Here is a 25,321-nt window from a genome sequence, read left to right as displayed (position 1 = left end):
AGTGACCCAGTGCCACTGGCAGCCATGCATGCCCAAGCCATCACACTGCCTCCGCCGTGTTTTACAGATGATGTGGTATGCTTTGGATCATGAGCTGTCCCACGCCTTCGCCATACTTTTCTCTTTCCATCATTCTGGTAGAGGTTGATCTTGGTTTCATCTGTCCATAGAATGTTCTTTCAGAACTGTGCTGGCTTTTTAGATGTTTTTTAGCAAAGTCCAGTCTAGCCTTTTTATTCTTGATGCTTATGAGTGGCTTGCACCGTGCAGTGAACCCTCTGTATTTACCTTCATGCAGTCTTCTCTTTATGGTAGATTTGGATATTGATACGCCTACCTCCTGGAGAGTGTTGTTCCCTTGGTTGGCTGTTGTGAAGGGGTTTCTCTTCACCATGGAAATTATTCTGCGATCATCCACCACTGTTGTCTTCCGTGGGCACCCAGGTCTTTTTGCATTGATGAGTTCACCAGTGCTTTCTTTCTTTCTCAGGATGTACCAAACTGTAGATTTTGCCACTCCTAATGTTGTAGCAATTTCTCGGATGGGTTTTTTCCTGTTTTTGCAGCTTAAGGATGGCTTGTTTCACCTGCATGGAGAGCTCCTTTGACCACGTTTCCTTCACAGCAAAACCTTCCAAATGCAAGCACCACACCTCAAATCAACTCCAGGCCTTTTATCTGCTTAATTGAGAATGACATAACGAAGGGATTGCCCACACCTGTGCATGAAATAGCCCAGGAGTCAATTGTCCAATTACTTTTGGTCCCTTTAAAAACAGGGTGGCACATGTTAAGGAGCTGAAACTCCTAAACCCTTCATCCAATTTTAATGTGGATACCCTCAAATGAAAGCTGAAAGTCTGACCTTCAACTGCATGTGAATTGTTTTGTTTAAAATTCATTGTGGTAATGTCTAGAACCAAAATTAGAAACATGTTTTCTCTGTCCAAATATATATGGACCTAACTGTACATTACTGATCCTATACTGATCCTGAGTTCCATCCTGTATTATACTCCACAGCTGCACTCACTGTTCTGCTGGTGCAGTCACTGTGTACATACATTACTGATCCTGAGTTACATCCTGTATTATACCCCAGAGCTGCACTCACTATTCTGCTGGTGCAGTCACACAGTTGATCAACCTGGACGAAGAAACCAGCACAGATGAATTAATAAAACTCAAATTTATTCACATTGTGAGAACACGGCGTTCCCCAGTAAGACATGATTGCATCAGATCAGTAAACGCCTCCGGACCTGGAGCTTCCTTGGTCGCTGCTGAACTAGCAGTATTGCACTTGTGGGCAGTAAACCGTGGCACCGTATGGACCACATGACTTGTTCTATTCACCTAAAAAGGTCTATGGCGGTGGTCTCCTGCCAGTGGCCATTCTCATCGGAAGAGGCCACTGGTCTATAGTTTCTATTCTTCTTCTCGGGCTCTATGGCTGAAGTCCAGGAGACGCTCTCGTCCAGTGGAATGCATCATCTACAGATAAATAACGAGGTCGAGCTAGTGGATCAGAAGGACGACAAAAACAGTAGGAAAGAGGGCACCTGGTTACCAATTGCTCTTCAAAATCTTACTAATGTGCTATGAAGGGTTAACCAGTCCAACACGAAGACTAAACTGGCGACTGGTGAACAGATCTTAAGACGTCTTCTCACCACTTCTTGATATGGACCTTGAGGACATAGCACCATCAGAACATTCGTCTCTTTGTACAGTTGAGAAGCCTTTGGTCTCTTGAAGACAGTCCATGAGGTCAGTGAGAAAACGAAGAACAGATGCCCTGCCACCGTCACCTTAAGACCATCTTCGCGAAGAGTTCTTGAACTACCAAAAAGACCCCTGGCAGTGGACTAGGAAGTTTGACACTGCATCGGATGGTGATAAGACTCATCGACCCTGTCTTCCTCATAAGCTTCTCTTCTGCCTCCACCAATGTGGTCTTCACAAGGGTCGTAATAGGACAAGGTGACCTCCTCAATAACTCCAGGAAGGTTTGGTTTGGGTCGGGATGGGAATAAATCTTGTAGCTGTTTCAGGTTTTCTGTTGGAAGCCAACCAGGATCGGGAAATTTTACCTGAAACCAACAACGGAAAACGATAGATATCAAAACTTCAAAAGTTTAAGCAACTCCCTGCTACTGTGTAGCATTTCTAAAGCTTATGTTATAGCGGCTCATATACCTGGAAATTAATGATGAGATTCCCTTTCACGAATGGATCTCGATATACAGGCATTCCTTCATTTGGGATGCACTTGATATCCCCAGGACGGATCACTTTACCTAAGTCAAAAGCAGGACATTATTTAAAGGGACATACACTTGCAAGTAACATTGTCAGTTAATTTTCTGAAGTGTAGACTTTAAAGGGTTTTCTTCCCATCTTAATGTATGGATATTGCCGGATACTTTGTAAATCTAAGCATTTTTCCAATTTACTGTTTGTTAAAACCTCAGGAATGCCTGCAAATTTTAACAATTTTCTGTTTTACACAACTTATTATCTTGGACACAGACCACCGCTGCGGTCTAGCTTGTAAGTTCTGCACTGAAGTTGGTCAGGATTAGGAGACAACATGATCAAAAGGTTCTTGCCAACTTCAAAACAGTGCTTACAAGCTCAATAAAAAAAAAAAAAAAAAGGGGAGGTTCTTAAAGCCCTGCACATGTTCTACTGACTAAGGGCTCTTTCACACATACGGATATTTCCCGTACCAGAAAAAAATAGTACTGGAGTTATCAGTGTCCGTGGGTGTCATACTTGCAGCATCTGTGTGCTGTCCATGTGCTGCATCAGTGTGACACGTACCGGCACCAGGGAATCAGTGGTACTGTTAGCGCTAATCCCAGCACAAGGTGCTGAGGACTGCTCTCATTCTCCCCTGCAACGCGCTGCGATCAGCTCTAGCATGGGACAATGTTGAAAGTAGTATTCAGTGGTTAACAGCGAGAGCAGGCAGTCTGAGTTATAAATAAAAAAAAGGGACACTGGGTTCCCATGTATTTCATAACCAGCCAAGCAAAACTGACAGATACAGGCTGCAAATCTCAGCTGTCAGCAAGGTTGGTTATCAAAAATACAGGGGAACCCAAGCATCAGCCACCGCTTGCTCTCGCTGTTATCAGTTGAATACAACGTTCAACATTCTCCCAGCTAGCACTGATCGCAGGCAAGCAGGAGAGAATGATGAGATATATGTGTTCAGCACCCGGCACAGCGCGAATACTATGGCTGATTCCCAGGGCGTGTCAGTGTGCGGGACATTTTCCGGACCATGCTGCTGTTAAAAAACGGACAATGTCAGCGTGTTTTGTCCAAGGACACACGGTCCATGGAAAAACACTGACGTGTGCACAGACCCATTCAGTTGAATGGCTCTACGTGCGCAAGTATCTCCAGTACGTGTAAAACCCATCACCACAAGTACGGGAAACACAGATGTGTGAAAGATTCCTAACAGAGGTGGTCAGGTCTCCAAGACAACCAGCTAAAAACAAAAGTGTTATATCAAAAATGTACAAAATTTGTAACAGGCAGTGAATTTCAAAAGTGCTTGTATTTGCAAGCGCTAATTGACAATATCCATTTTTGAAGAGGAGAAAAAAAAACCCTTAAGTGTAGTTCTCCTTTGAGAGAAATCAATTGCCCACCTCCCTATTATTTACTATACCACGTCGTGAAGTGACGAGGATCGTTCTTCCATCCAGTGTCTCGACCTTCTGTCTGCAGGCACAAAGGGCATCTGCCAGCCCGATTTCCATGCTCATGACCAGATCATTGTCCTTTCTCTGAAAAACAGGGTGTTTCTTCTGCTCTAAGATGATGATGATATCCCCAGGGTGTAGGCCTGGTGACTGGTCTCCCTCCTCATGAAAGATTAGCTTTTGTCTGCTCTTCATCCCTGAGGAGATTCAAAGTCAACATTTATTGCAAAATTTGCCTTAAAAAAGGTGTACTGCACATTTAAAGGGGATCTGTTACCAAGTCAAAAGTGGATAGTATTTGCTCTTGTTTCATTCCCAATGCTCCCTCGAGTTATCAGTTTTTTTTTTTTTTTTTCAAAATCTGCAACACCCTTCCAGAGATATGGGCTTTATTTAGTACAAATTTTTATGGCTTTTACCAAGGGGGTGGTACTCAGAGCCGAAAGACACGCCCCAGAGGATCAATGGGCATATAAAAATGCCAATATCTCTGGAAGAGTATGGTGTATTTTAACTAAATAAACAGGATACTCTGGGGATCGGCAGGAACAACAAGAATAACTGGCCATTTCACTTGGCGACTGGCCCTCTTTAACCCCTTCCCAACATGTGCCGTACATTTATTGCTTTGCGAAAGCTGTGTTCCAGCAAATAGCAGTATATGTATTGTGTGGCCTCACGCGGAGCACCGTGGCGATTGCGTTTTGGGTGTCAGCTTTGTGCTAGCAACAATCGCGGGCATTCAACTCCTCTGTTGCCGCTGTCAGTAGTGACAGCGGCATAGATGATCACCGCGCATGGAATTAGTTCCCTGTGCGCTTCCATTAGGACAGCGCAATGCAATCATGTTGACCTGATCATCTCCATGGAAACCCCCGGTGACTTGAGAGCCTGCTGGGAGCAGGACATGAGACGCCACCTTCCCTGCCTGTCAGATCAGTGATGTCTCATCCTAGGACAATGTAAAAAAGTTTAAAAAAAAAAAAAAATAAATAAAAAGTGTAAAAAGATTTTTTTTTTTTTTTTTTTAAAGTCCCTAAAGAAGAAATTTTCCAATAAATACAAATAAAAAAAAAGTACACATATTTAGTATTGCCATGTCTGTAATGACCCGCTCTATAAAACTGTCCCACTATTTAAGTCCTTTAGTGAACATCATAAAAAGAAAAAAAACACGGAGGCAAAAAAAAAAAAAAAAAAAAAAAAAAAAAAAAAAAAAAAGTTATAGCTCTCAAAATAAAGCTATGCAAAAATAATTTTTTTTTATATATATTATATATATATATAAAATTGAATATAGGTGTATATGCATTTGTGTATCAGCCACGCCCACTCCACATAGCCCCACCCAATCACTAAGCATCTTTCATTTCATCAGAGCTGTTTAAAAGAAACTGAGCTGTGATTGGTTGCTACGAGCAACAGTTTTCCCACTCCACAACACCTCAGCAGACACTGACCGGGTGGGAGAATCTAGCATCCCCGGGAACATAAGCTCCCAGCCATTGTCTACCCCCCAGAGCAGAGCACATGACAGAAATGAATCCCCCCTCCCGTGCCCAAATACCCATCCTCCATCCCATAGGTACCATCTTCTTGACCACAACATTTACACTGCCTGTGTTGCCCATAGCAACCAATCACTAACCATCTTTCATTTCACCAGAGCTGTTTAAAAGATAAAAGCTGAGCTGTGGTTGGTTGCTATGAGCAACAGTCACATAGCAACCAATCACTAAGCATCTTTCACACAGGATAGGATTAGATACACGGCTCAGCAACACAATGTTCCAAAGGAGAGGACATTTTCATTCCAAGAATTCCACTCATTCCATCTGATTTGCCTTTTGATTTTAAACGCCTCCAGTTTCCACTTCGACTGGCATTTGCAGTGTCCATCAACAAGGCTCAGGGACAGTCCTTGAAAGTAGTAGGGATAGATTTGCAATCTCCATGCTTTTTTCATGGTCAACTTTACGTGGCCTGTTCAAGAGGTGGAACTGCCAAAAATCTGTTCATCTTTGCACCAAAAGGAAAACCCAAAAATGTTTATCAAAAGGCTCTTGAATGAGTTGAAAATAAAATACTATCAATACTTAGGTAATCGTTTAGCTAATTTGTGTTGCAAATCTGTAGTGTTGAATATATGATGTGAAATGCTTTTATGTGCAATATAATCATTATAAAAATTGTTATAATTAACCACAGTTAGTTATTATTCCTGGGAAATGCCGGGCTCTTCAGCTAGTTTTTTCTTAGCCGCTGTACGCAATCTTTCTTGGAATTTACGGAGTTGGCGTCCAGACTACGCGCGTGCACAGTATGCTTTTGCCCAGCTGCGGCAAAGCCGAAAAACAATAGTGCGCATGCGCTAGTGAACTATGTCCAGGAAGTATTTCGCTGACATTAATGTGTTTTGGGACATAGTTCACTGGTGCATGTGCACCAATGCTTTTCAGCTTTGCCCGCAGCTGGGCAACACATATTGCGTACGAGCGATTGGATATTGCAATGGCAACACGCGTAATCTGGACTCCAATTACAGAAATTCCAAGAAAGATGGCATACAGCGGCAAGGGAGGGGTGGAGGGAGGGAACCACAACACCGCCCATCGAACCGGACACAACTCCTTTACACGCCGCGCCAAATTGAGGTGACAGATTCCATTTAACCCTTATAACGTTCTAACCCCCCCCCCCCCCCCAAAAAAAAAAAGTTACGTTTCCTAAATTGTGCTGATGTAAAATAGACATGTGGGAAATGTTATTTATTAACCATTTTGTGCGATATGACTCTTTGATTTAAGGGCATAAAATGTAAAAGTTTGAAAATTCCAAAATTTTTTGCCCAATTTACGTTTATTTTTTTTTTTACAAATAAACGCAAGTCATATTGAAGAATTTTTACCACCATCAAGAAGTACAATCTGTCACGAGAAAAGAATCTCAGAATCACCGGGATCCACTAAAGTGTTCCAGAGTTATGACCTCAAAGTGACAGTGGCCAGAATTGTAAAAATTGGCCCAATCAGGAAGGTGAAAACAGGCTTGTGGGAGAAGGGGTTGAGGAAGAAAATACATTTGTATTCACTCCATTAGGAGGTGTCCACGTTACGGATTGGCAGCGCTTTGAACGCAGCAGATACCTGCTCCGCCCAAAGCACTGCCCCCTTTTGTGTACACAGTGATTCCGCATGTGTTCATTGAACATCCGCATCCTATACATAAGATGGTGATATTTATCTCGCGGAGACTGAGTGTGTCCGCAAGATAAATAGACATGCTACGGTCTATAAAGACGTGCCCCGCATGTCTGGTTACGCGGGTGTTCCACCTGCGTCTTTGTATGCATAGTGGACATGGGATTTCATAAAATCCCCTCCACTATGCTGTAACATCTGGCCGCTGTGGCTGCACACAGCGTCCAATCCGCAGCAAATACGCACGTGGAAACATACCCTTAGAGAGCCTATTTGCTCAGACCCCAATAAATGCTGAATGTTTAAAATAAGTGATGTTCTTAACCCCCTTCCCTCATTGGGCATATCGTAAATGTTTCCATTCCCAGACAGCAAGCAGATCTAAAGAGGACGATTGTAAAAAGTCACCGACAATTAACTGTTTCCGCCCCAGTCCTTAGCAGGTGAGCACTGACCTTTGTCTATGTGCACGGTCAATATCTTCTTCTCCCTAATCACTTTCTGGCCACTGCAGTCACGGCATCGATCTCGTGACCTGATACACTTGCCCTCTCCACGGCAATCGGAACACCTGGTCTGCAGGGTGTGCATCAATCCTGGCATTTGCCCTAAGAGGTGTGTTTCCATTCCACTTCCACGACACTTGGGACACTGGACCCCTGCTCCTTGTCGGGCCCCGGACCCTACATAATTGGCAATTAATGGGTTAGTGCACAAGCAAATAAAAAAAAAAAAATTACTGAGATACATTTTAAGATTTTTTTTTTTTTTTTTTTTTTTTTTTACATATTAAAGAGTTTTAAAGAGTAAAGATTATTGTTTTTTATATTGGTTAAGGTTCCACAAGGGAACCTGTATTGACTTGCCCTCTCGTACAATACTTCTGTATTGCAGAGTATTAGGCTGCAGTGTCACACAGGTATCTCCTGTTAGGACCTTCCCCTGGAAGGGCCTAATAGCTGCAATATGATGGCAGCCATTGTTAGCACCCCCCAGCTGCCATATGAAGCCATTGACACCCTGTGGATGTGTGAAAGGGAGAGGCAGATGCAGTGACCCTGGCATCTAACCAGTTAGCCTGCAAGGGTGTACACCATTTTCACTGCCATCTTTGTCATCCCGTTGCTTCCATATCCTACAATACTTCACCTTTACACTTGGGGCAGATGATGTTCTTCTGGAGGGAGAGTCTCCGGGTGGCGCCATTGTACAGATCCTCCAAGGAGACCACCAGGTGATGGGTGACAGTTTTACCTGAGAACAGATGATAGAAGCACAATCCTTAATAAATTGTTTCCCAGATCTCTGCTTGCTGTCAGTGAATGGGACTGATCAACACCTCATTTTTACCTTTCCTGTCACCTTGAGATTGACTTCTGGAGCCGCCACAGAAGAAGACGCTGAATATGTCCATAGGCGAGCCATGATGGCTCCTTCGACCGTCTATCAACCCCGACTCGCCGCCGTGGTCGTAAAGGTCTCTCTTGTGGGAATCGGACAGCACCTCGTAGGCTTTGGAGATCTGGCTGAACTATAAACAAAAAAAAAAAAAAAAAAAAAAAAGTGACTTTCTTGCGTTGGCCCTTTAAAAAAAAAAAAATAAAGTTTCATCCTCCAGTCACATCCAAAGCTGCAAAGTATAATAATGGCCCGATATATCGAAGTTACGTCATGGTCTTACCTTTTCTCCAGCATTGGGGTTCTTATCCGGGTGATACTTTAACGCCAGGCGCCTGAATGCCCTCTTTATCTGCTCGAAGGAGGCGGCTGGAGGGACCCCCAGAATGTCGTAATAGGCAGTTTCCTTCACCATCCTGCAGAAATACATTGCACTGTGAGAGAAGTAGGGGGTTTACAACCTCAGAATGGGTCCTCAATGTCAGATCAATGGGGGTCCCGCACCTGGCACATGTCCTCCATACACTTTGTATTTCTGTTGACTGAAGCTCCCTCAATCAACAGATCATAGCGGGTGTCAGGTGTTGGTCCCCCCCACTGATCTGGAAAGGACAGGTCATTAATATCTCAGTCCTGGACAGCCACTTTAAATCCCCAGCTGTGTATTATCACCCAGCCATTGTTGCATTCATCTAACTGCACAGATGCTATGCTCGCTATTGAGTGCGGCATCGAAGGGGTTTAATTATGCAATCTCCGATCCGGTCAGTTGTAATCGCCACATACAAGTGATATATTGCATTATGGGAGATGGAGTTTTTAAGGTCCAACTACAGTACAAAACCTGTGAAGACTACAACTCAGCAGCACATTGTGGCAGGGATTCTGGATTAAAAGATGTTTATCATCTCTAATACACAATTCCCAACAGCCCCAGATATCCCGGTACATGTGTCAGAATGGAATGGGTTTATATAAATCCTGCCCAAAAGTGGGTGATCAAGGTGAAACAGAAGCTTTATCAGGAGCTAATATACACAGCAGTGACCATTAATAGGTGCGCTGTATATAGTAGTAATACACACTAACAGACCAGAAGACACTGAGTATGAATTACCCACTGGACTATTAGACCACCCGATCTACTGCAAACAATTTAAAAGGACTTTACATTCCTAGTCCCCCTCTGATGGCCTAAAACAGACAAAACCAGATGGGTCTGTCTGGCTGCTAAAGAAAGGAATAGGATTATATAAATCATGGTGGGAGATCATAGAATCGTAGCGTTGAAAGGGACCTCCTGGGCCATCTGGTCCAACACCCTGCTCAAAGCAGGATTCGCTAAGGCTAGTTTCACATTAGCGCTTTTGAGCGCAGCCCCGCCCCCTGCCGCACCTCCGCCGGTAGCTCCGCCTACCGGCGCATGACGCTGCATGCGTCCCCTATCTTTATCACTGGGGGCGCAGGACGTGCGCAGTATGCGTTTGGCGGCGCATGCGTCCTTTTGACGGTGCGCCGACCTGCGCCAAACGCAACCTGCTGCAGTTTGGTTGCGCTCGGTGCACCGTCAAAAAGGCGCATGCGCCGCCAAATGCATACTGCGCACGTCCTGTGCCCCCAGTGATAAAGATAGGGGACGCAGGCAGCGTCATGCGCCGGTAGGCGGAGCTACCGGCGGAGGCGCGGCAGGGGCCGGGGCTTAGCGACGGCCGTGTGCAGGCCGTCGCTGCGCTCAAAAGCGCTAGTGTGAAACTAGCCTAAATCATCCCTGTCAGATGTCTGTCCAGCCTCTGTTTGAAGACTTCCATTGAAGGAGAACTCACCACTTCTTGTGGTAGCCTGTTCCACTCATTGATCACTCTGTTAAAAAGTTTTTTCTAATATCTAATCTGAGTCTCCTCCATTCAGTTTCATCCCATTGCTTCTAGTCTTTCCTTGTGCAAATGAGAATAAAGATGATCCTTCTACAATGTGACAGCCCTTGAGATATTTGTAGACAGCTATTAAGTCTCCTCTCAGTCTTCTCTTCTGCAAGCTAAACATTACCAAATCCTGCAACCTTTCCTCATAAGACAGGGTTTGCAGACCGGTCACCATCCTGGTCGCTCTTTTCTGAACTTGCTTTGTTGATGTCTTTTTTAAAATGTGGAGCCCAAAACTGGACACAATATTCCAGATGAGGTCTGACCAAAGAGGAGTAGAGGGCAATAATGACTTCACGTGATCTAGACTGTATGCTTCTGTTAATACATCCTAGAATTGCATTTGCCTTTTTTGCTGCTGCATCACACTTGACTCATATTCAGTCTGTGATCTATTAGTATACCCAAGTCTTTCACATGTGCTGTTGCTTAGCCCTATTCCTCCCCTTCTGTATATGCCTTTCTTCATTTTTATTGCCCAGATGTAGTACTTTGCATTTTTCCCTGTTAAAAACCATTCTGTTAGTTGCTGCCCACTGCTCCAGTTTATTTATATCTTTTTGAATCCTCTCTCTCTCTTCTATAGTATTAGCTATCCCTCCTGGCTTTGTGTCATCAGCAAATTTTATCAGTTTACCCTCAGTTCCTTCATCTAAATCGTTGATAAAGATGTTGAACAATACAGGGCCCAGGACAGAGCCCTGTGGTACCCCACTTGAGACATTCTTCCAACTGGATGTGCAGCCATTTACGACCACTCTTTGGGTCCGATCACTAAGCCAATTATGAATCCACCTAACAGATTGAGCTAGCGACTGGCACAGCGCCATACATTATATTGTGGCAGAGAACGGTACTGCAGCTCCACCTCATTCACTTGTATGGGAGGGAGCTGCAGCACCATTCATGACTACAACGCTCAGAAAGGCGCTGTCGCTTCTGATTACCAGATCATGAATAATATAGCCTTTGCCCCAGCTTCTCACGGTTGAGAATATGATACAATTGCATTCTGTTCACTGACAGCAAAGAGAGATATTGGAAAGTAGAAAGTTGCAGAACTTTCCTATTATGTCTATAATATGAAAAGAAAACAGGAAACAAAGGCGGAAACCGCAGAACCGGTTCTAGCCCAGAGCAGAAAGGTAGTTCCCATGAGTGTCACCCCTCCCCACCCAATAATAAGGAGGAGGCAGTTCCTAAAAGTTGTTCCCATCTATGAGCTGACTATTAACATGTATGAGCGTCCAAATCACAGCCCACACCATAAATACCCCTATAGATCCCAGAGTATTCACATGGCAGCCCACCCCTAAGATACTGCTATATATACACTATACTGTGTCCACATGACAGCCTGCACACCTATGTGCCCCTATATATTCTATAGTGTGTCTACATGAGAGCCTACACCTATGTGCCCCTATATATTCTATAGTGTGTCTACATGAGAGCCTACACCTATGTGCCCCTATATATTCTATAGTGTGTCTACATGAGAGCCTATACCTATTTTGCCCCTATATATTCTATAGTGTGTCCACATGACAGCCTGCACACCTATGATGCCCCTATATATTCTATAGTGTCCACATGACAGCCCACACCTATGATGCCCCTAAGATACAAGAACACGGAGTATATCAACCACCAACAGATACATAATGATTAAAAAGGCATAATTTTAATAACAAAATGAATCAAGACCGACAACCAATAACATATCACAGGACAATTTTGTCAAGACAGAGCTATTTGAATCCGGTGAGAGATGCACCAGTAAGTATGGTGTCACCTCACAGACATACGATATGGGGAAAGAAAATCTCAGAACCAAACCCCCTTATAACATTATATATGTATAAAATGACAGTGCAACAATTTGTATTAAGGGGTGGCACACTCACTACCCCTACCTAAGTAAAGTGGTTATAGTTTCATTAATTTCCTCAGGTCAGTGACCATTCAATTAAAAGACCTAAGCAGCGGGGGGAGCTAACAGTCCCATTATTGGCTCTTACCCATAATAATGTCCGTGAGTGTAGACATGTGCCCCTACGTGCGTTTCGGCTTCCTCAGGGGCCAAGATGGTGTTAGTGTCCCCGGTGTTCTTCTTATATACCCCTCTAGTAATCACTTACAGCTGCGCATGTGGCCAAACTAACGAGCGCCACTTGCCGCATCATCCCGGCGCCATCACGGTGATGCGGGTCACGGGAATGTCCCCGATGACGACAATGACCCACACACGTCACTAACAGGCGCTGGAAGTGACGTTCACAAAACGTGCGTTGGGGCAGCAGGAGCACGCTCTCCATACTTTGTCCTCCTGCGTAAGTCATATAAATGTGAATTGTATTCCACCATAAATGCACACAATGTAGCAGCATTTTACATTATAAAAGGCTTTTTTCATCCTGATTAAATGGACAGATCATAGGATATGAGGGCAAAATTTGTATTTAGTACTCCTTAGACTATCATATGGAATTGCAGCCTCTGGCATGATACTTGTGTTGTCCACAGAATTTGTTTTTATTTGAATATTAAATAGAGATTAATACTGATTTTTATATGGTACTTAAAACCCTCTCTTTTTTTGAGTTATTAACATCTTTTGAAAACTGTCTGACTACACCTGATCTGGACTTCAATTCCAAATTGGCGTATCTCCGTGATATTGGCGCCTTGGAGCAAGATTTATATATTTTATGATGTAGCATATGTCTTAAATCACAATATTTAATTGTATGTCTTTATATTGTATAATGATGATATACGTATATACAATAAATATATATATATATATATATATATATATATATATATATATATATATATATATATATATATATATATATATATATATAGTCTTTATAACTACCTTTTATAATTTTTATGTTTATTACTAGCTGAAGAGCCCGGCGCTGCTCGGGCATAGTAACTACGGTTAGTTATAACAAATTATGATTATATCTAAATAAAAAAAATGAGTGTATAGCCCCGCCCACTCCGCATAGCCATATTCAATATACTATCCACATCATCCCATCACCCAGAGCCACCAGACTACTACCCATAATATCTCACATCATCCCGTCAGCCAGAGCCACCGGACAACTACCACTAATATCCCACATCGTCCCATCAGCCAGAGCCACCTGACTACCACTCCTAATATCCCACATCATCCCGTCAGCCAGATCTACCGACTACCCCTAATATCTCACATCATCCCGTCAGCCAGAGGCACCGGACAACTACCCATAATATCCCACATCATCCCATCAGCCAGAGCCACCGGACTACTACCCTTAATATCCCACATCATCCCATCAGCCAGAGACACCGGACTACTACCCCTAATATCCCACATTGTCCCGTCAGCCAGAGACACCGGACTACTACCCCTAATATCCCACATCATCCCGTCAGCCAGATCTACCGACTACCCCTAATATCTCACATCATCCCGTCAGCCAGATCTACCGACTACCCCTAATATCCCACATCATCCCATCAGCCAGAGCCACCGGACTACTACCCTTAATATCCCACATCATCCCATCAGCCAGAGACACCGGACTACTACCCTTAATATCCCACATCATCCCATCAGCCAGAGCCACCGGACTACTACCCTTAATATCCCACATCATCCCATCAGCCAGAGACACCGGACTACTACCCCTAATATCCCACATTGTCCCGTCAGCCAGAGCCACCGGACTACTACCCCTAATATCTCACATCATCCCGTCAGCCAGATCTACCGACTACCCCTAATATCCCACATCATCCCATCAGCCAGAGCCACCGGACTACTACCCTTAATATCCCACATCATCCCATCAGCCAGAGCCACCGGACTACTACCCTTAATAGCCCACATCATCCCGTCAGCCAGAGCCACCGGACTACTCCCCCTAATATCCCACATCATCCCATCAGCCAGAGCCACCGGACTACTACCACTAATATCTCACATCATCCCGTCAGCCAGAGCCACCTGACTACTACCCAATAGCCCACATCATCCCGTCAGCCAGAGCTACCGGACTACTACCACTAATATCTCACATCATCCCGTCAGCCAGAGCCAACTGACTACTACCCCTAATAGCCCACATCATCCCGTCAGCCAGAGCCAACTGACTACTACCCCTAATAGCCCACATCATCCCGTCAGCCAGAGCCACCGGACTACTCCCCCTAATATCCCACATCATCCCATCAGCCAGAGCCACCGGACTACTACCACTAATATCTCACATCATCCCGTCAGCCAGAGCCACCTGACTACTACCCAATAGCCCACATCATCCCGTCAGCCAGAGCCACCGGACTACTACCTCTAATATCCCACATCATCCCGTCAGCCAGAGCCACCGGACTACTACCCACAATATCCCACATCATCCGACACTGCTGGCACCGATGCCAACAAATAACATGGCGATTATACAGAGAGTGCGCTCGGCAGCGCAGCAGACTGAGTGTATCACTACTGCGCAAATCTCCGACGCGAGCTCCAGCCGCGGCATCACTTCCTGCGCCTGTTAGTGATGTGTGTGGGTCATTGACGTCATCGGGGACTTCCCCGTTACCCGCACCGCTGGGGATGATGCAGCAAGTGGCACTTGTTAGTTCAGCCACATGCGCAGCTGTAGTGATTACTAGAAAGTTATATAAGAACGCCGGGGACACTAACACCATCTTGGCCCCTGAGGAAGCCGACGCGAAACGTACGTAGGGGCACATGTCTACACTCACAGACATTATTATGGGTAAGAGCCAATAATGGGACTGTTAGCTCGACCCGCTGCTTAGGTCTTTTAACTGAATGGTCACTGAACTGAGGAAATTAATGACACTATAAGGCTATGTGCACACGTTGCGGATCCGCAGTGGATTTGGCCCTGCGGATCCGCAGCAGATTCTCCTGCGGTGTACAGTACCATTAAGGTCAATCTAAAATGAAAAACACTGTGCACATGCTGCGTTTTTTTCCGCGCAGATTTGCTGCGGTTTTGAATCTGCAGCATGTTAATTCTTTGTGCGGATTCCGCAGCGTTTTGCACCTGCTCCATTATAGAAATCCGCAGGTGTAAAAACGCACAAAATCTGCAGAAAATCCACAGTAAATCTGCACTAAATCCGCAGGTAAAACGCAGGTGTTTATACCTGCGGATTTAGCAAAATCCGTGCAGAAAAATCCGCAGCAGAATCCGCAACATGTGCTCATACCCTAACACCTTTATACCTATGTAGGGGTAGTGAGTGTGCCACCACTTAATACAAATTGTTGCACTGTCACTTTATCCATATATACTGTTATAAGGGGGCTTGGTTCTGGGATTTTCTTTCCCCATATCGTATGTCTGTGAGGTGACACCATTACTGGTGCATCTCTCACCGGATTCAAATAGCTCTGTCTTGACAAAATTGTCCTGTGATGTATGTTACGGATTGTCTGTCTTAATTCATTTTATTAAAATTACACCTTTTTAACTATTACGTGTCTGTAGGTGGTTGATACTCTGTGTTCTTGTGTCTTAATGTTATCTGGGAACTCCATAGGGCACAGCCCACATAAGTCCTGGCTGACAAGCTTAGGACAATTTTGTATAATATGCAGGGCTGGCGTTAGGGTCAGGCAGCTTCCTAGGGCCCCCCGCTCCCCCAGCTAGTGGCACATCACGCAGACGCTATGGGGCCCGCCACCAGCATCGACTCCCCCCGCCGCCACATCGAACTATACCGTCGTCACAGACGCCAGTACAGTTCAAAGCAATGTTGGAGGAGAGAGCGTCAGCTGATGCTCCCTCTCCCATCATTCCCCGCTCTGCCTCTGACTCTGCGGGTGCACGATGACGTCATATCATCGCGCACTCACTGTGTACCAGGCATAGCGGGCTGAGACAGGAGCCAGGAGCAGCACGGGCATGAGGAGAGGGGAGGAGTGTTTTTTTTAATGTTAACAGTGAGTACTGGACTGTGGGGCTATTCTCTGGGGGCAGGGGAAGAGATGCAGGCTCTGCTATATACCATGGTGCTGTGCTGTATACCATGTGGGGCTGTGCTGTATACTATGTGGCTGTGTTATATACCATGGAGGGGTACATTATATTCTATGGGGGAGGCTATTATATAATATGGGGTGCTACATTATATTCTATGGGGAGGTGGGCTGTATTATATTTATTATGTTCTATGAGGGGTGATCACATCATACTCTGAGGGGGCTACATTATACTATATGAGGAGGCTAAATTGTATTCTATGGGGGGGGCAGATTATATTGTATGGGGGCTTCATTATACTTTATGAGGGGGCTACATTATACTATACGAGTTGGGCTACACTGTATTCTATGGAGGAGCTACATTATACTATATAAGGGGCTGCCATATATTCTATGGAGGGGCTGCATTATACTATATGGGGGGGCTGAATTATACTGTATCGAGAACTATGGGGGGAATACATTATACTATATGAAGAACTATGGGGCACAATATACTATGGGAAGTGAATTGTACTACATGGATGACTATGGCGGTTCATTATACTATATGGAGCACTATGAGGAGTGTATTATACTATATGGAGGACTGAGTGTATTTTGATATATGGAGGGCTATGAGAAGTGTATTATACTATATAGACTCGGACTATGGGGCAGATTATATTACATGGAGGACGATGGGGTGTATTATACAATATGGAGGACTATGGGGTGTAAACTGTAGATATGCTGCTGATAACATGATACTGTATGGGGACAGATTGTTCTAATAGTGATCGTTCTGTCCCCATCATTCTTTCTCAGACAGTGGAAAGAGGCCGGGAAATAAGTGTTGAACGACTTGAATGTTGTCGATCACACTCATTTAGCGTCCTGAACTCAGCGCATGTAACTACAACCGAAATGCTTCTGTGTGATGTGCAATATGTTAGCATTTGGGGCCCCATTTTACACTTTGCCTAGGACTCCACTTTCCCTAAAACCGGCCCTGATAATATGGTGTCAGCATCTGAGACTTAGTATCTTACCTATGATGCCCCTATAGATTCTATACTGTGTCCACATTGACAGCCTGCACCTGATACCCCTAAAGATTCTAGTGTCCACATGACAGCCTGCACCTATGATGCCCTTATAGATTCTATACTGTCTCCACATGACCTAGAAAGAGGCAGACAGCCATAATCTACAGCCACAGACCAACGGATCACATGACGACAGAGTGCTAGCTCTTGGGATCACTCCCTGTGATCATACAGACAGACCATACTACTATATCAGCTTTTGGGGGGTTCCTTCTTACCTGTAACCCGACCCCCAGCCCAATCCAGTTACGCACGTCACAGCTCACCAACACCCTGCGCCTGTACCTTTAATTTCTCTCCGAACTCTCTGGAAGCACGGCCACGCCCCCTTTACGGCGCTATCCCGCCCACCGTCACGCCTTTGAGCTGAATTATCTATGCTCTAAACTACGCCTCCCATGCAGCCTCCAAGAATTATAGGTGCAAATAAGCCGCGCCCCCAGTATAAACCACGCCCCACCGGGTTTCACATTCCTATGTCTTTGGTCCATGCCTAGCGGCCAGTCACAGGAAGACAGGGTTGAAACCACGCCCATATCCTGCTACGTCATCGTCTTTCTAATCTCCCGCCTTTCCTATGGAACCCTCTGGAATCACCCTCCCCAACCCTCACACAAAGTAGTGACCACGCCCACTCTATAAAACGCGCACATCTTTTGTGCAGTTATAAAATTTCCTCACACTCCGTTCTTCACACAGCTGAGGTGGAGGCTGGAGAGAGGCAGAGGCGCGCAGAGTCTTCAACTTTTTTATTCTTCTGCCTACATAGCCATGAGTCTCATTTCTTGCGGGACAAGTTGTAGTTTTCGACAACACCATGCATATGATGTTACCACATCATGTACTGGAAAATAATCGAAGTGAGGAAAAAAAAAGTTTTTACCATTGCTTTAGTTTTGTTTTTATGGCATTTATCGTGAGGTGAAAATGACCTGGAAACGTCCTTCTTTAGGTCATTGCCACATTTTTATTGTATTTTTATGGTAAAAGAAATTGAACTTTTCTGAAAAAACGTTGCGGTTCGTGTCAGCATTTTCTGAGCTTATTTTTTAGTCGATGGCACACCGACCTGACACTTGTCTATATTCAATATTTTTTCTGCCATATTTTGGGGCAAACCACGCACGGCAACCAAAAAAAATCATTTTTGCAGTTCAAATTTTTTTTTTTTTAACATGGCGTTTTTATACAGGTTACATTTTCTCAAATATGTGTATTTTTTCATTCCTTTATTTTAGTGTTGTAAAGAGGGGGCGAGGGTAGTGATTAGGTTTTTTTTTTTTTACATACTATTTAAATTTTTATTTTGCTGTTTTCAGTCACCTCATTTCCTTCAATCAACGTATCCCAAAGTAGAATTAATGTAAATTTATCAACGTAAAAATAAAAAAGTTCCATAGCTCAGAAAATGGCGACACAAACTGAAAAAAAATGTAATTACAAAGTTCTGAGTTTTTTAACCATTAAAATAAAAATATATTTGGCATTGCTGCAATCGTACTGATCTGGAGAATCATGTTATTAGATCATTTTAACCGAACAATGAACGCCGTGAAAACGGTGACTTTTTTTTCTAATCTTAAGGGGTTAGGTGTTCTCCCCCGACTTTACTAGTCCAACAATATTTGAGCAGTTGATCCATCCTTGCATAATTAGGCACAATTCGGGGCAGAGAGGGGCCAGGGCCCCGCGCTCTGAGGGGACCCACCCGGAGCAACGCTACTATAACTGTATCAGCATGCACAGCGCACCTATACAGTTACATTCTGCGGCAGAGCAGGGAGAAGCGATCCCCCTGCTCTGCCATGCGGCCGCTATGGACCCCTGAGCAGTCGGGAGGGCCCCCCATGTCATCGCAGGTTCAGCTGTATTGGCTGGATGCTGATACAGCTGACCGCAGTGATGAGAGCGGGAGCTTTATGCTCCCTCTCCCATCATCCCCCTGTCAGCGTCTGACATCGCTGACACTGACAGCGGGTGCGATGACATCAGTACTCAGCGCCTGCAGTCAAAGATAAGCAGGAGCAGCGCAGGAACCAGGAGGAAAAGGGGTGAGTATTTTGTTTATGGAGCTACATTACACTACAGAGGGTGGCTATGGGGGTGCATTACATTATAGAGGATGCTCTCGGGGGCTGCATTACACCACAGAGGCTGCCTATGGGGGTGCATTACACTACAGAGGGTGGCTATGGGGTGCATTACATTATAGAGGCTGCATATGGGGGTGCATTACACTTCAGAGGGTGCCTATGGGGGTGCATTACATTATAGAGGCTGTATATGGGGGTGTATTACACTACAGAGGGTGCCTATGGGGGTGCATTACACTACAAAGGGTGCTTATGGGGGTGCATTACACTAAGGGGGTGCCTATGGGGGTGCATCACATTATAGAGGATGCCTATGGGGGTGCATTACACTACAGAGGGTGCCTATGGGGGTGCATTACATTATAGAGGATGCCTATGGGGGTGCATTACAGTATAGAGGCTGCCTATGGGGGTGCACAACACTACAGAGGGTGCCTATGGGGGTGCATTACATTATAGAGGATGCCTATGGGGGTGCATTACATTTTAGAGAATGCCTTTGGGGGGTGCATTACACTACAGAGGGTGCCTATGGGGGTGCATTACACTACAGAGGGTGCCTATGGACAGGGCTGCCACTAGGAATTTCGGGGCCCCATACTGGCAAAATTTTGGGGCCCCCTTTAGACTCCGCCCTGGCTCCACCCCAGCCCCGCCTCCACTCCACAAACTGTTCACAGTCCCACCACTCTCTTGGAAAAACTCCACTTCTCACCAATCACACATTAACAGCTCCCATCACCGGATCACAAATATAGCCAGCAGCTCTTGTTTTGGCCAAAAGATTTTTTAAGCCGCCATCACAACACTGTAGACTCTTTTAGCCGAGCTCTACTCTACTGTAGCCTATTAAATATTTGTTAAAATATGCAATACAATTTAGGTACAGTATATTTTTATTTATTTTTCAATTTTTAAAATGACCAGTAATATCACATACAAGGGACAAATACCATCGCACCATGACCAGACCACATATTACCACCACATAGTGACCTATAATACCACATACAAGGAACAAATATCGCCACACCATAACCAGACCACATATTACTACCATAGTGACCGAATAATATCACATACAAGGAACAAATACCACCGCACCATGACCAGACCACATATTACCACCACAAAGTGACCAAATAATAGCACATACAAGGGACAAATACCACAACACCATGTCCAGACCACATATTAAGACCACGTAGTGACTGAATACTACAATGCTGATCAGTAATAAAAAAAACACAATACCATCACCAAAAGTGCCATTATACACAGGAGATCTGTACTTAGTATGCAGTGTCTGTGTACAGGTAATACAGTGATCAGTGACATTATACACAGGAGCTCTGTATATAATGTACAGGTAATACAGTGATCACTGGTGACATTATACACAGGACCTCTGTATATAGTATACAGTATATAGTGTCAGTGTATAGGTAACACACTAACTCACCAGTTATGTATCTAGGTGAAGTCCTTCATCTTGGCTTTTCATCTTTCATCCAGCACAGATCGCCATCACGTCTTCCAGCCAGGACTCGTCTCTGCAGGAAATAACACAGTTATCTAGAGCTCTGCTTGCAGAACACATTATTTTTGCCAAGTTCTGCATTACATCACATGAAGAAAAAAAGGTGACATAGTATCACTCTACACAGTAACAGGACCTTCCCCCATTTAAAACAGTATACTCAAAAAATAAAATAAAGACATCACTGCAGTAATAATATCCCTTAATTAACCCCTATGGTAATAATATTCCCAATCCTGGCTCCCATGTGTCTCATTCCTGGCTTCAGCCATATGTTCCTCCCATCTCGCCCTCATGAGTATCCATTGTGCCCCATATGATTTCCCCATCTGTCTACATCGTATCCATCCTGCCACATGATCCTGCACCCTTCCTGTGTCTTACTGCCACATTCTGCCCCCTCCTGTGTCTTACTGCCACATTCTGCCCCAGGGCCTCACATTCTGCCACCTCCTGTGTCTCACTATCACATTCTGCCCCGTGTCCATTCTGCCCCCTCCTGTGTCTCACTGTCACATTCTGCCCCCATCATGTCTTGCATTCTGACCCCATCATGTCCAGCATTCTGCCCCCATCATGTCCAGCAATCTGCCCCATCATGTCCAGCAATCTGCCCCATCATGTCCAGCATTCTTCCCCCATTATGTCCAGCATTCTGCCCCATCATGTCCAGCAATCTGCCCCATCATCTCCAGCATTCTGCCATCATGTCCAGCATTCTGCCCCCATTATGTCTGCAATCTGCCCTCATCATGTCTGCAATCTGCCCCCATCATGTCCAGCATTCTGCCCCCATCATGTCCAGCATTCTGCCCCATCATGTCCAGCATTCTGCCCCATCATGTCCAGCAATCTGCCCCCATCATGTCCCGCATTCTGCCACATCATGTCCAGCAATCTGCCCCCATCATGTCCCGCAATCTGCCCCATCATGTCCAGCATTCTGCCCCATCATGTCCAGCATCCTGCCCCCATGTCCAGCATTCTGCCCCATCATGTCCAGCAATCTGCCCCATCATGTCCAGCAATCTGGCCCATCATGTCCAGCATTCTGCCCCCATTATGTCCAGCATTCTGCCCCCATTATGTCCAGCATTCTTCCCCATTCTGCCCCATCATGTCCAGCATTCTGCCCCCATGTCCAGCATTCTGCCCCAGTCTCCAGCATTCTGCCCCAGTCCAGCATTCTGCCCCATGTTCAGCATTCTGCCCCATGTCCAGCATTCTGCCCCAGTCCAACATTCTGCCCCAGTCTCCAGCATTCTGCCCCATGTCCAGCATTCTGCCCCAGTCCAGCATTCTCCCTCATGTCTAGCATTCTGCCCCCGGGCCCCCCGGGTCGTCGCTGTCAAAAAAACAAACAAAAAAACAAGTTCTAATAATTACCTGGCCACGCTCCAGTGACGGGCGACGCTCGCGCTCCCTCCACGCTGCAGCGCGCTCTGCCGGCAACTGACACTGACGTCAGACGCCGGCGAGGTGCGCGCTGCGGCTAAAGTCAGCTGCCAGCCTCCGATTGGCTGGCGGCTGCCATGGCTGTTAACTATGTCAATAGCGTTTAACTGCCGCAGCGCCGAGGGCCCGGTTTAGCTGCCGGTAGGGGCCCTCTGCCCACCGTGCCCCATATGCCAGTCAGGGCAGTAATGCCCTGATGGCAGCTCTGCCTATGGGGGTGCATTACATTATAGAGGATGCCAATGGGGGTGCGTTACATTATAGAGGATGCCTATGGGGTGCATTACACTACAGAGGGTGCCTATGGGCGTGCATTACATTATAGATGATGCCTATGGGGGTGCATTACACTACAGAGGGTGCCTATGGGGGTGCATTACACTACACAGGCTGCCTATGAGGGTGCATTACACTACAGAGGGTGGCTATGGGGGTGCATTACCCTAAAGAGGCTGCCTATGGGGGTGTATTACACTAAAGAGGCTGCCTATGGGGGTGCATTACATTATAGAGGATGCCTATGGGGGTGCATTACACTACAGAGGGTGCCTAAGGGGGTGCATTACACTACAGAGGGTGGCTATGGGGGTGCAGTACATTATAGAGGATGCCTATGGGGGTGCATTACTCCGCAGAGGCTGCCTACGGGGATGCATTGTGATATAGAGGCTGCCTATGGAGCTGCATTACACTACAGAGACTGCCTATAGGGTGCATTGCACTATAGAGTCTGCCTTTATGGAGTTCATTATACTATAGAGTCTGCCAATTGGGAGTGCATTATACAATATAGAGTCTACCTATGGGGAGTGCATTATACTATATGGAGCCTTATGGGGAGTGCATTATACTTTATATAGAGTCTACCTATGGGGAATGCATTATACAATAGTATCTGCCTATTGGGGTGCATTACACTGCAGAGGTTGGCTATAGGGGTGCATTACATTACAGTATGTAACAACCCTGCCGGCATCACTGCATGGCCTCCCATCACCCACCAGCCTTACTCACAACTCCGGGCCATGCTGTGAGTTCTGTCTGCTGCTGGCTTCATGATTTATGCCTCTTGCCTCCTGCCTGCTGTCTGCATACTTCCTGGCTGTATGCATAAGGGGGTAGTGCGGCACTCTTTGGTTCTTATAGAATCAGGGTGCACCTGCCTATGGTGTCCCCAGCCATTTACCAAGAGGCCTCTGCTATTTAAGGCAGCTCCACCTGGTGGAATCTGCCTGAGCAACGATTTCTCTCAGTCGGTGTCTTGCTGCTGAGGTGCCAGGTCCTGTCCTGTTTCTGCCTTCTCTGGGGGCTGCATACGCAGATCTGTTTCCGTGCACTTTGTGTCTATGTTTCCGCCTTCCTGAGGGCTGCTTACTCAGGCCTTATCCTGTATTTGTTTCCGTATCCATCCCTGTATGTATTGTGTTCTATTCCTGCATCTTATCCTGTTTCTATACCTGACCTTGTCTGCACTCAGTCCTTACCTCTGTCTGTTGGTCTCCTTGTCTGTGGCTCTGTTCCCTGCTGTTTCTATCCTTGTGCCCTCTCTGTCTGCACCTGCTCTGCCTACCTGCGGTTCTCTGCTCTGAACTTGCTCCGCATACCTGCGGGTCCGTCCTGCTCCGCATACCTGCGGCTCCGTCTTTTGCTCTGCACTCCTGCGGCTCCGCCTTTTGCTCCTGCGGCTCCGCCTTTTGCTCCTTGCGGTTCAGCTCGCTGCACTGCAGCCAGCGACTCTGTTCTGCTCGCCGCTCCTCCAGTCTGAACAGTTCCCTACCTATTCCCACTGTTAGGATCCCCGAGGGTGAACCCACTGGACCACGGCAACGAACCTCCCCTGGGCGAGCGGACCAGGTGGACCACCCCCTATACAGGGAGTGTTAGGGACAGGCCCAGGGAAACTATTACCGCGGCAGCTGGAACCCAAGGCAGACGGGGGAGACCAGACAGGTGGTAGGCAAGGAAGCCGGAAGAGCGGTGAGAGCAAGATCAGGAAATGCAGAGATACGAGCAGGCACGGAGGGAACCCAGGAACTTGAGCAGGACGGAGACACCGGGTGGTAAGGCTGGAACACTGGGGTACAGGCTGGACGAAGACACTGGATAGAGGAACACTGGAGACTGGTCCGGGGTAGAACAGCAGGAACACAGGAGACTGGACCGGGGTAGAACGGCAGGAACGCAGGAGGCTGGAGACACGGGATGGCAAGGCAAGAACACTGGAAACACAGGAGAGAACAGGTAACACGGATGGGAGCACAAGTAAAGCAGCGGGGAGCGGGGGAAGCAGCAGCGAACGTCAGCAAGTGTGGGGCCAGAATCACAAGGAAGTACAAGTGACGATCAGGCAGCGTCACTAGGGAGCGACGACCAGATAAGGGAGAGTGGAGAGGAGCTTCCGGGCCAGGATCCTCCCGACCATAGAGAGGAACAGGGGGGAGCGGCCGGCTCACAAGGGAGGATGTGCGCGTGCGCGGCGAGACCTGCGGGGAGCGCGCGCCCGGGAGGAAGCGAGCGCCATAATCCAGACAGGAGAACAGACGGGACTGTGCGACAGGAGAGAGCGGCGGCATGACAGTACCCCCCTCTTTACGTGCCCCCCTCCCAAGGCTGGAAAGAAATCTTGCCAAGATCCGGGGAGCTTGTATGTTCTCCCGAGGCTCCCAAGATCTCTCCTCAGGGCCAAAGCCCTTCCAATCCACCAGAAAGAAGGTCTTTCCCATTAGCTTTTTCATAGCGAGAATGTCTTTAACTTCAAAGACATCATCGGCAGAAACAGGCTGAGGAGTGCGGTTAGTAGTGGCATGGAATTGGTTGAGGACCACTGGTTTCAGAAGAGAAACATGAAATGAATTGGGGATGCAAAGCGAGGCAGGAA

The 25,321-nt window shown here is 46.2% G+C and overlaps 1 protein-coding gene across 2 annotated transcripts; it reads right to left on the bottom strand.

Moving 5' to 3' along the window:
- Positions 1-1,174: 1,174 nt before the first annotated feature.
- LOC141083017 (dnaJ homolog subfamily A member 1-like) lies at positions 1,175-17,743 on the bottom strand. 2 transcript variants are annotated; one of them, XM_073567156.1, is made up of 8 exons: positions 17,641-17,743; positions 8,604-8,736; positions 8,273-8,453; positions 8,072-8,176; positions 7,378-7,605; positions 3,689-3,919; positions 2,200-2,300; positions 1,175-2,093 (listed from the first exon to the last, which is right to left on the bottom strand). In XM_073567156.1, exons 2-8 carry the CDS (start codon positions 8,733-8,735, stop codon positions 1,869-1,871), a joined length of 1,203 nt encoding a protein of 400 aa, XP_073423257.1. In that variant the 5' UTR covers position 8,736; positions 17,641-17,743; the 3' UTR covers positions 1,175-1,868. The 2 variants fall into 2 exon arrangements, with proteins under 2 accessions (XP_073423257.1, XP_073423256.1); XM_073567155.1 differs by having other exon boundaries at positions 17,574-17,710.
- Between the last annotated feature and the right edge of the window lie 7,578 nt (positions 17,744-25,321).

This window comes from Dendrobates tinctorius, unplaced genomic scaffold (genome assembly GCF_039654945.1).
Source record: "Dendrobates tinctorius isolate UK_male_01 unplaced genomic scaffold, ASM3965494v1 ptg000019l, whole genome shotgun sequence".
Lineage (NCBI taxonomy): Eukaryota > Metazoa > Chordata > Amphibia > Anura > Dendrobatidae > Dendrobates > Dendrobates tinctorius.
The sequence above is the reverse complement of the archived record's forward strand: the minus strand, read 5'-3'. Positions and strand labels throughout refer to the sequence as shown.